The sequence below is a fragment of the Hakea prostrata genome, chromosome 4, assembly GCF_041222555.1.
Source record: "Hakea prostrata isolate BN-2017 chromosome 4, UWA_Hpros_2, whole genome shotgun sequence".
Lineage (NCBI taxonomy): Eukaryota > Viridiplantae > Streptophyta > Magnoliopsida > Proteales > Proteaceae > Hakea > Hakea prostrata.
This window is the reverse complement of record NC_142603.1, coordinates 34,305,208-34,318,099: the sequence shown is the minus strand read 5'-3', so window position 1 is coordinate 34,318,099 and position 12,892 is coordinate 34,305,208. Positions and strand designations below refer to the sequence as shown.

Here is a 12,892-nt window from a genome sequence, read left to right as displayed (position 1 = left end):
AAAAATTTAGCTAACCATCATTACAAATGATTGTAGATAAAGCTATTTATATGGTTGTCAAAGCATCCGAGGTTTTTGAACCGCCTTGTTTTGAACCCCTTTGTTAGCATGCGCTTTTTTCTGCTTTTCACCTAATTGCTACGGCTTTGTCTCCTTGTGCACCTTATTGCCGCCTAGACGCCAAAACGGCCACCTTTTTGACATTTTGTACATAATAATATTTTTTCTTGATTTTTTTAAAAATCAAATTTTATTTTACAAAGTCGTATACAAACTTAATAGTTAGTCATTTCGGAATCGAGAATCAATGAATCATTAAATGAATAAGGCACTTATTTAGCCACACACTATCATAGAGATAAGTAAAAATGTAAAATACTACTTTTATTTTCATACTTATAATTTGATATAGTTTATAGTTGTATGTTATAATGTTTGATAAGATGAACTTATGCTTGTGTTCTTTTTTGAATGATCTTTCATAATTATGATTCTTGAATGCTTGTTTTTTTTAGATGAAAGTAATTCTTGAATGTTTGTTTAGCTTATAATAGAAATATATAAGCTTAAAAGTAGTCGCACTGAAAAAATTTGACCCAACCACTTTGGTCGCCTTATTGCCGCCTAGGCGGAGCCCCAACCACTTTGGTCACCTTGACAACCTTGGCCATTTAGAAACGCATTTGGGTATTCAAACACTTCAATTAGGGGATAAGAAAACGCAGATCCAAGTTAGATACATTATTATTATTTACAGCTAAGTAGATTATAAGTGAAGTATTACACTATTAACTTAATGCTTTTGTGATAATGCAGTTGAGTGGTGTGCAGCCAACCTCAGGAAACTAGCAATCTAGATCCTCTCCCTAACTTTCTCTGCCTCTAGGTGCTAGAGGAACTAGAGTACATTTAGCATGATCCACTCCAAGAGGAGGAATAGGTTAGAGAGTCAGTGCCCCCAATGATCTACTGTTTAGCCACCACAACATGAGGTTGAAGATACAGCACGGCAGGGAATAGGCTGCAGGACATCAACCTCAACAATATCTTCAAGATGGATGCAGAGGATCAAGATCCTCTCACGAAGTTGATGGACAGGGGTGGGCCGGTGTTGGACCAGCCTAAAGGCAGGCCTAACCCAAAGCTTTCCCGAGTTGCAGGGGTATATGTGGATGATTTCATGGCATCTCCAAATGGGCAGGCACATGTATACGAGGCAACTGGTATAGTGGATGAGGATTGGATGATTGCATCTGGCAAGCGCAACGATTACCCATATGATATGCTCCCAATCTAACTCAAAGGCATTCTGATGATGATGGCAGTGGTGGTGGTGATGATGAGGATCATGATACTGGAGATGATGGGGATGATGATGTGGTCATGGTGGTGGAGGACCTCATGAGCTTTTGCTTGCTCCATTACCAAAGATAATGCTGCCCCCCCCCCCCGATATTCACTAGGGTGTCTCACTTCACATATGCCACCTAGGATCAGGAACATGGTGGAGAGGGACATCGTGGTTGTACAACGACCTACAGTCGGAAGGGGACGAGCAGGAGAAGCCGCACAAGCATGGCTATGGTGATGACACCCGATCATATAGTCCTATAAACCCAACGGACAGCTTGGTGGGAGCAATGGGATCCTTGAGCTTGGATGAGTTTGTACCCTCCACATCTACTTGTTGGGTTTATGGTCCTGATGTTGTCCCTCCAACTCATGGACATGATGGTACAAGTAAGTCTTCCAAGAGTTCACACTATGGGCATTGTGATGGATCCATGAGCTTGGATAACTCTAGAGGCTCCATATCTACTTATGGAGCTTATGGTTATAGGCTAGTGTCCCTCTCGGTCATGGACATTACGGTACATCTGAAGTATCTATGGGTTGGGCTCGGCCTCAGGGACATCTGAAGTAGTGGAGTACTTCGGATGGGGTCTACCACCACCATATGCACCAGCACCAGCACCACCACCACCACACCCAGCAAAGCCTCTTCCGTATCCCTATTCGCATTTCCCTCCAGATTGAACTTGTCTTGCACTTCTAGATGGCGTGGGCTACAAAGCTGCAGTTTGTAACCACCTCAACAACCATAAGCAAAACATGTCATGGGATGACTAGTAAACCGATTGGACGAATTCATCATAGCAACACACTTGGTCTCAAGAGAGGGGATGAATCCACTGAGGCAAAGAACTTGGCATTGAGATGGTGGAGGTGGAGCCACCATAGCACATTAGGTAGCAAAATAGCTTAGGTTATTCTTCTTTTATATTGTACACCTGTATAGTTGTACTTGTTGTACATGATATATACTTGACTACTTTTGTATAATTAGTTGTATATTGAATTTTAGGTCTTTTTCTTGCAATTTAATGAAGCTCTCTGTGTTCTGTACTTCTCTTGCATCATTTGCATATTTAAACTGGTTTAAATTTATGTTCTAGACTTGTAGTTTCGCCCACATACAGCCAAACATGTGCCGATCAAGAACACTCTCAGCGTGTTTATTGGCCTCAAATTGGCTAGACACCAAAAACCAGCCAAAAGGGACATCAAATACCCACCCAAAACATTGGGGGGGTGATTTCAACCACAGAACATTCCCAAAATTTTGCTGAAATTTCGCACTATTTGAGAGTAGAACTCATTGAGGGAAGGCACCTTCTCTCCAGTAAGTAGCTGGCTTTTCACTCCTTGATAATTAGGATGCAAACCACACAGAAATTTTGCCACATAAAATTCTGCTGATTGTTGTTTCAATCGGTTGAGTTTAGTTGTCGGGCTGATACATCCATGGTTCCTCAAGGTACCCCTTCCTTATAAGTACTGAAATAATCATTAAGACAGTTGTTCCCTTGAGAAAACTGAAAAACAAAATCTCATAGAGTTCATAAGGGGAGGGTAGTATCTTTGTCCTGTAAATAACTTTCATAACGATGTTCTTAGACTCTCTTAACCAATGTGCGAAACGTCACATTAGCCTTAAATGTTAGGTTAACACTGTTCCACAACAAGATCTTAAAGATAGAGTTTTCACGCACCCAGTCATCATAAGAAGCAATAGTCTTCATATCCCTGAGATCAAGTTTGGGAGGACTCTCCTTTATATACTTAATTTTCCCCTTTGGATGAGTATCGGCATTAATAGCATGGGCCGATAATAGATAATTAGTCAACTAGATACACCACTGAGTTTGATGAGGTAATTTGCACATTCACCATATCAGTTGAGGACTTTGAATCAGCCATGACGATGCAGACCTAGAAGAAATAAATCAGAGAACACGGGAAGAAGCAATGCAAAGACAACTAAACCAACAAAGGTTGTTAATAGCCAAGTAACTAAATGCAAAGTACCGGTAACAGTAAAAGAATAAATCCCAAAGAACACAAATTCATTGAGCCAGAATAATGGCACCTGAATGCAGATTTCAGACTGCAGAAGAACATCAAACTTTCAGGGGTTATTGGGTGGTATTTCTTGAAAAGAATTCAGAGTAAGACACGGCTTAAATTAGGTTTCCTCCAAGTTCCAACATGTAGTAGAGTAAGCCTTCAAAAAACTCAGCAAATCTCAGCACCATGATGAGACTCGATGACAGAGCAGGGTTTCAAAAAAAGAAAAATCATAGATTGAACTGTCACAGGCATAAGGCAGATACAGAACCAGACCTTGAAGTTTCACTTCTTTATATTTTCTACTGCCTGATTCAGAAGTAATAACAGTAAGCAGCAACTGCTGCCATTGGTAAAAGGAGAAAAACCAAAAGAAGACTCAAAACTTCGGGCTGCTATCTTGACACAGGACCAGAGATTCAGACTTCAAAGCTCTGATACCATACAACAGCAACCAACAATACAATATAAAAAAAGAAGAGATGGAGGGACGAGAGGGGAGAATGGAGAAGAATAAGTGAGGAGATGGAAAAGGTGCAGAATTGCAGATCTCCTCCACATGCATCACATAAATATTAACAACAGGTTCAGTTTTGGGAACTATCCTAAACTGATCATATAACAAAATAGAAACATGTCAGACCTATATCCATGTTTCTGGAACTAATTATATAGGAAACTTAGAAACATATCATTACCATCTTAAACCCGAGACATCTAGCTTGACATTCAAGTAACTGACAGTAAAAAAAAAAAAAAAAAAAGGTAAAAAAACTACTTTTACCCCTTCAAACTAATTCGTTAATGCAAACTATCACATTCCATATTGATTTCTCAATTCCCCCCACCCCCAAAAAAAAATTTGCCATGGGATATAATTTTGCTTTCCCTTTTCTTAGGTGAGGAAGGTTCCGCTGGGGTAGTGGTAAAACAAAGATCCATTAGCAAGAAACTAGCAGGCAGACTCAAACAACTAAAGCTATATACATAGTATTATCCACTACAGAGAAAATAATTCCTCAAGTTTGACCAGGACAACCCTTTAGGAAGTTCCTTACAATTAATCAACAAATGGCATGTGTGCATCTAAAAGGCTAAATCGCACATATCAAACATGTAGTATCAATAGATGAATGATTAGCGAGCTAAAGTCTGGATTCAAAAGATGAATAATGAGTTCCACTATGTGAATAAAGGAGAACTTAATATATATTGTACTAAACAGTATCCAAAATATAAGCAGAGACCAACCATTCTCATTTTGCCTGTAATAAATGCCATATCGACCCAGACATGAAATTTAATTCGTGTCACCAAAACTGAGTAAGTAAATCATCATAACAAATAAGGATGTATAAAGTCAAACCTGTTAAGAGATACTGGATGCGAGCCTGGAAATTGCAACATCCGTTTTGCCTAATGATCAGAAGAAGCATATATAAACATAGGTAGCAATCAAACAAACATTCTGTTAACAAATCATAGGATGAAATATGTCTTAACTGGTGGCAACTGGACACAAAAAGTAATACAATTATGGTGGTGAATGATGCTGAAGAAGGGATGGGATTCAATGAATAATAGTGAGACAAAAGGAAAAGGCTTCAGCCATGGGCAAACAGCTGGGCCAATTACATTCCATCCACCAGGCCACAAACACCCCAGAGAAAAACAATAACATAAGAAGAAATAACTGACAACACAATCCTTGAATCTACAAACTAAAACAAGTTAAAGACAGAAATCGTAGAAGGGCCTACCCCAGCAACCAATTTGAGAGTGTGATAACAGAATTGTCGCATTGCATCTTGCTGGTCTGCGGGTATTGCATCCCCAAGGACATCATCACTTGTCATTACTTCACTTTCTACGTGATCGTCCTACTATAAAGAAATAATTATCAATTGGTAAAATTGTATAAACTTAAAAGAAGTTTGCAACCTTAAGAAACGGATAAACTGCAAATGCCAGTCCATTGGCTTTCACGGCTTAAATAGCCCTTCTATGTTTGACATAGTTTTCCCAACACCAACCTATGAATTATTTAATAGAAAATCAACTTACAAAAAACTATCACTCACTTGCCATCTCACCTATGATTAATAAATTTGATTTCCACAAGTCCAAACAATTATTTTGGAAGATTTCATGCATAGATTGATAGATATAGTTACTTCGACATCTCAAGCATGTACATGCATAAAGAATTGTCGAGATTTGTGCAAGTTATGAATCTGCTGCCTTGGTACGCAAGTTATGGAGCAACAACCTTAGTGCATAAGTTTCTACTTTACAGAGTTTATATTTTCAGATTATTATTAATTTTCATACTTTCTATTTTAGTAGCTTTCTATTTTGGTTACTTTCTATTTTTCTTATTGCTTGGTTGTCAAGTAACCTCCCTAGGGAAGTATTCTTTTTAGTATTATTTGGGAGATTCTATGCAACATGTAATTCTCTTTTTGTTGCAACTCAGTTTAGGAAACTTTCCTAAACTAAGACTTGATTTTACATTATAAATAAAGTACCAAGGGAGAGCCAGTACATACATGCAAGCCTCTCCCTCCTTCTCTTCTTCTTCAGTCTTCTTCGATTCTTCTTCTTCTTTTCTAAGTTTTCGTTCAGTCCGTAGGTTGATTACAGGTGTTAAGATTTGTGCAAGTTATGGATCTCCTGCCTTGGTGTGCAAGTTATGGAGCAGCAACCTTAGTGCACAAGTTTCTACTTTGCAAAGTAAGCTCGGTGCACAAGTTTTGGAGAATCAAAGTTTACTTTTCTACTTAATTTCTATTTTCAGATTATTATTAATTTTCATACTTTCTATTTTAGTTGCTTTCTATATTGGTTACTTTCTATTTTTCTTATTGTTTGGTTAACAAGTAATCTCCCTAGGATAGATTCTTTTTTAGTAGATTTGGGAGATTCTATGCAACATGTAATTCTCTTTTTGCTGTAACTCAATTTAGGAAACTTTCCTAAACTAAGACTTGATTTTACACTAAAAATAAAGCACCAAGGGAGAGCCAGAACATACATGCAAGCTCTCTCCCTTCTTCTCTTCTTCTTCAGTCTTCTTCTATACTTCTTCTTTTCTAAGTTTTCGTTCAGTCCCTAGGTTGATTACTGGTGCTAAAATTCTAACAAGAATAAAATAAACAAATACATCTTGACATTATTAAACGCATATGTTTATCCATCCTAACTGAGACTTCCAATAAAAGCACAAAATGAAAAAGGAACTTAGTTAATCTATCAATAGTGCATACATGCAAAGAAACAGCTATAGCACCATCGTCATCCTCATCTGGGATGGCTTCACCATTCAGGTCAAAACCAGAAGCTCCCTTCCACTCTGGGGTTGGTGGGCAAATGACCGTTTCAGGTTTCCTTTCATGATAGAAAGTGTATAATTTATCAATGTAGTCTTGTTTATATATTCCTGGTGGACGAGCACTAGCAAATCTTTGTATTGCCTGCAGAGAAAGCAACCTCAAATCGTTAAAAAAACATACTTATCGACAGAATATGCAAAGAAAGAACAAGAAGGAAAAAAATGTCGCTTACCTCTGTAACAGAAATCTGTTGTGAACGCATAAGATAATGAACAATCATATAGCCCGTCCGATTATGCCCATGAGTACAATGGACAAGAATATGCCGCTTTTTTGATTGTTTCTGGCGGGAAAAAAACTGGAAGACCTGATAGAAATTCCAAATACTCAGATGATCAGATATCATTAAAATGAAGCAGTAGTGAAAATGTTAGAAGGGCACAAGTTTGGTAAAATGTAACGTTAAACTGAAGCAGTAGTTAACCATGATGCTTTAGAGATAACCCCAAGTTACGTTACGTTGGATATGAATAGGATGATCAGATCTAACGTCTATTATAATAAAAATATTGGGACAAGTAATAATAATCCCCCTGAAATTTGACAAAGTTGCAGTTGGACTCCTTCCATTAGCTAAATTACTAAAAACCATGTTAGCTTGCTGTTGCATTTTTGCCAGAAAGGAAAACACTAGCCTATACTAAAACAACAGATATAAAATTACAATACAAACTTTTTCTTCAACTTCAATCTAACACACCCTATGTTTCCACCACCAGCACCACCACTGCTGCTGTTTCTGCCTCAATTTCCATGAATCTGCACATTGTTGCCCCCAAAAAATGCTCTCTTGGGGATGAGGATGGCATTGGAATGACTAGGAGCAAAGTTTATCTTCTTTTACGCTAATCCACTCAAATCCCCAAGAGGGAGAGCTAGTTCAGAACTTCGAAGAGTCTGCTATGATGGGCTTTCACAACGGAAGGATAATTTAGAAGAATGGAAGACGGAAATCATAATAGTAGATTGAAAAACAAAAATTTCCACCTTGTTTTTTTTTTTTTTGGCAGTTGGTTTTGATTTTTTTTTCCACTTTCTTACTTTTGTCGTTTTGGCAGGGGGAGAGGAACATGGGGAAAGAAGAGTGCACTCGCATACAACCACAAAGGCTCTCTCAAACCATAAACGCAATTCATATTTCAATTTCAAATTGTCATCCTAATACATGCTATTAGAAAGAAGAAAACCCAACTGATGAACAAGGTTGAACCCCTCTATAATTGGGCCCAAAACTCAGACCCAAAAGGCCCAATCCAAAGCTGGCTGAGTACCCAAGGGTATTTTGGCGATTTTTTCAGCCCTACAAGAAAATGATAGACGCCATTGCATCGGCAGGCCCTGGATGCGCTGGCCCCACCCCTAAAGAGGTCAAGACCACCTTCCTGGCACAGCAAGAGGAGTTGGAGGCATATATTAGGGATATGGGACTCTTTTGGCAGACATACAAATGCACCATTATGTCTGATGGATGGACCGGTCCGAAGAAAAATTTCATCATCAACTTCATAGTGCATTGTGATAGGAGGATTGTATTCTTCAGATTTCTAAATGCTACTAGTAGTGTGAAAGACCACATATATATCTTTGGACTCCTATAGGACATGGTGGAGGAGATTGGGCAAGAGGATATTGTGCAAATTGTCACTGATAATGGATCCAACTTTAAAAAGGCGGGAAAGATGATGATGAGGTCACTGAGTATAATCTATTTTGGACACCTTGTGGAGTCCACGGTGTCAGCTCATGTTGAAGGATATTGGGAAGGTCAAAATGGTCTACGCCCACTGTGTCAACTCATGTTGAAGCATATTGGGAAGGACAAAATTGTCTAAGGCATAGTGGAAAAGGCAATATAGATTACGAATTTCATATATAATCATATCTACGCTCCCAGCATGATGAGGTGAACAAGCGAGGGTGGCTAGTGCGACCTGATCTGACGAGATTCTCTACAAATTATGCCCTCAACAGTATAATGGAGAAGACGACAGGGCCCAGAATGATGTTTGCATCCCAAGAGAGGTTTGATTGAAGAGGAACCAGATTAGATAAGTAAATTTTAACGTGTTTGTCTAATTCATAATCCAAAATGTGCATGTTGCACAACACACCATTTCATCGAATGATTTCTGGAGACAGGTGGAGCTAGTTTTGCAGACTATGGAGCCCATTATAAAGGTCTTACATATGGTGCACTCCTCCAAGAAGGGGCCCACTATGCCCCACCTATATGCACTCATTCAGCTCATGAAGACTGCCATAGAGAAAGCAAACACGAGAGGCTGCCAGGATTTCCTATCCATCATTGATAAACAATGGACCCAACATCTTATGCATCCACTACATAAGGCTAGTAAGTAAATATCGTGGGTTGTTGCCTCATTGGCAACGAGTTTATGAATTATGCAACCTATTATCTCAACCCCAAATATCAGTACAGAGACCCTTAGGGTTGGACATGGACCTGCTTGAGGCGTGATGCAAGGTGTTGCGAAGTTTGAGCCGGATTCAATGCTCCAGTTATTATGTAACAATGCGGTGAGATAGTAGGGAATCAAGACTTTGGACTTGCATTTGATTGTTGAAAGAATTTAGCTAACCATCATTACAAATGATTATAGATAAAGATTTTTAGGGACACATTTGGGTCCTTTAGTTCAGATACTGTTATTAGGGGATCGGATAACACTGACCCAAATTAAATGAATTATTATTATTTCTCAAATTAATAGATTACATGTTAAGTATTAACTTAATGTTTTTGTCATAATGCAGTTGAGTGGTGGGTTTTGTATGGCTCTGAGTGTAGCAAACCTTAGGAGACTGGTGATCAAGGTCCTCTCCCACACTTGCTCCACCTCTAGGTGCATAAGAAATTGGAGTAACATTCAACTTGATCCGTTCGAAGAGGACAAGATTGGGGAGCCAGCACCTAAATGATCTAGTCTTCATCCACTACAACCTTAGGTTGAAGCCGCAGCAAGCCAAGGAACAAGCAGAAGGTAAGGGGTTGCAAGACATCATCGACCTCGCCAACATCTTCAAGGTGGAGTCAGATGGTGAGGATTCCCTCATTGATTGGTGAAGGACAAGGGTGATGTCGATGCATTCATGGCATCTCACGATGGGTAGGCACACACAAAGGAGGCAGCCAATTGTGGATGAGGATTAGATGACGGCCCATAGCACACACAACGATGAGTTTGTGCCTTTGACACTCGGTTTAGAGGATCCAAATAACACCCTTGCTCCAAGTCTAACACATCATGATGATGGTGGTGATGATGTTGATGGTAAGGATGACAATGAGATTGCAGGAGATGGGGATGATGGTGGCGACAACGACAATAGTCATGGTGTTACAGGAAGATGCCTTCAAGAGCATATACCGGTTTCATTACCAGAGATAGTTGTCCCCAGAGATACATTGGGGAGAGTCACTTTATGTATGCCACATAAGATGCGGATCATAGTGGGGAAGCACAGCGTGGCCGCCCGATGACCTACACCTAAAAGGGGGATGGGGAAGGGGGAGGGAAAGGGAAAGCAGCACCGACATGGTCATAGCTCCTATTAGGATGACACTTCATTGTACGGACTCAGACAATATTGGATGGATTAATCATATTCAGATGATATTTGGATCATAGTTGTTAAGGCGTTGCTTAGGCATCCGAGCACCCTCGAGGGCTATAAGGTGAACGTCGCCTCATTGGAAGTCAATAAGTTGGTCATCTCAATGTCTGAGGCATTGCCTCAGGCACCTCGGATGCCTTAGACCCCAAGGCGACCGACTTATTGGTTTTTTTTAATTATTATTTTTGTAAAAAAAGATGCCAAATCAATGGCCTATAATATAAAGACATCTGATATTAATCTAAAGGTCTTCATTGATTAGATTACACATCAATTAAAAGATATTGTGAATCTGTGATACATGGAATCATATCCATTGCCATTTGGTTGAAAGAAAAAAAATAAAAACCAAAAATTGCAAAGTTAAGACAATCGAAAGAACCCATAATCTCACAGCAACAAATGGAGCTCCTCATCCTCTCGGCTTCTCTCATCCCTCTCTGCAATCGTCGGCGACCATCCCTCTCTCCAATTGCATGCAATAACTAGTAAGTGTCTCTTTTTTCTCTCCTTGTTTCTTCCTTTGACGCTGACGGAACTAATTTTCATTACCCAACTTGTACAAACCTCCCTCCGTAGCTTGAGTTGCAGCACCAAACTACCATAGTGAACTAATTCAAGTTGCAGTGGCACTATTCATCTCAGGAGAAGCCACGAAGGTTGGCACTACTTCTCTAACTCTACTTCTTTTCCTTTCCTTTTCCTTTTTTTTATTTTGTTAAGGCTAACAACCTTAACAAAATCAGTAGATTCAGTACTCCATTTGCAATAAAATCCAGCGACTTTTGGGTGTTTGTACACCGTCTTCTCAGGCGACGGTATGTCTCCGGCGAACTCCTTTTTTTTTTAACTATGTTTCTCTTTAAACACCATTAATAGTGTTATAACTTATAACCAACTAAAGAGACAATCTTGTAAGCTTCTACTGAGTTCTGATTCCTGTTGCTTGAAATTAATCCGTAAGCTTGTATTTCTCTCATTTTATTTTGTCTGAAAAGGTGATAATTTTTCTCTTTTCTGCTCTTTTTGTTGAGCAAAATCACAATAGTAGTGTACTTAACTACTTGAGTTCATGATCTATATGGTGTGTAGTACATGATATATACATTCTGTTTTCTTGTCAGATTAATTAGAAGCTGAAATTTCAGTTTTTATTAGTACACATTATTTCTGAGTGCAATTATATTCTCTTCCTCTAATTATAACATTGAGAATATTGCTATTTATATGTATGTGTTTCATGTTTTTTATTTGTAGATATTTCCAAGTTATTTATAATGGCCTCTAATAATTCGGCGGCTATTGCTAGTGAGGGTGAAGCTAGTTATGATCCCTCGAAAGACCCAAAAAGAAAGGCCAAGTCAAATGACCCAGGGTGGAAGTTGGGTATTGGCCAGATGTGACTGATAAGGAATACACTCAGGTGCACTTTGTGCAACAAAGATCTTAAAGGAGGAATTAGAAGATTGAAGCAACTCTAGTGGGTGGATATGGGGATGTTGTGAAGTGCACCAAGACCACTGCAGCAATTGCCCAAGAGATGAATGCAATGCTAATGAAAAATAAAAAGAGGGCAATTGTTACTGATTGGGATAATGAGTATGATGATATTCAAGTTCAACAAGTAATTGGATAAGAACATCCTACTCTTGCCTCTACTAAAGGAGGGACATTTCCTAGTGTTGGGTCTAAGATGTGCTCCAAGAAACCAAGCTTTGGGACTGCATCAAAGAGATTGAAAAGTGGCCTCAATAAGGTACCAGTAAGTGGTCCTATGGATATGCATGTTAGACGCACTCCTGAAGAAGTTGTTGATGAAAGGAGGGCAAAGGGTGCTACTCAAACAACAATCTTGAATAGAATGAGATCTGAGGAAGAAAAGAAACGAGTGGATAACCACATCGCTGATTGGATGTACTAATGTGGCATTCCATTCAATGCAATTAAAGCTAAAAGCTTTAAGGTGGTGATCGAGTTTGTCGCACAACATGGTCTAGGTATAAGCCCCCAACTTACCATGAAGTCAGGGTGCCTTTATTGAAGAATGCAAAAGAAAGAACAATGGAGATTAGGAAAAGTTATGAAAGGTATTGGAAGATATTTAGATGCACACTCATGTCTGATAGGTAGACTCACAAAAAGGGTAGGCACCTCATTAATTTTCTTGTCAATTGTCCAGAGGGAACATTTTTCCTTGGATCTGTGGATGCACCTAATCATGTGCAAGATGCAAAAATGTTCTTTCAATTATTGGATAACAAAGTTGAAGAAATTGGGGAAGAACATGTAGTTCAAATGGTGACTGATAATGCCTCAAATTACAAAGCAGCAAGGGCATTATTAATAGAGAAGAGGACTACATTATATTGGACTCCCTGTGTAGCCCATTGTCTTAATTTGATGCTAGAGGACATTGGGAATTTGAAACAATATAAGAAGGTGACAATTCAGGGGAA

At 39.0% G+C, this 12,892-nt stretch overlaps 1 protein-coding gene across 2 annotated transcripts in view; it reads right to left on the bottom strand.

Moving 5' to 3' along the window:
* LOC149018720 (uncharacterized) overlaps positions 1–12,892 on the bottom strand; it is a 68,588-nt gene that overhangs the window by 18,612 nt on the left and 37,084 nt on the right. For both annotated transcript variants that reach the window (XM_089152873.1, XM_089152874.1), the window contains exons 7-10: positions 6,973–7,107; positions 6,675–6,881; positions 5,169–5,288; positions 4,775–4,824 (exon numbers count right to left, since the gene is read on the bottom strand). In XM_089152873.1, coding sequence (XP_089008999.1) covers positions 4,775–4,824; positions 5,169–5,288; positions 6,675–6,881; positions 6,973–7,107 — 512 coding nt within the window. The remainder of the gene's footprint in view (positions 1–4,774; positions 4,825–5,168; positions 5,289–6,674; positions 6,882–6,972; positions 7,108–12,892) is intronic.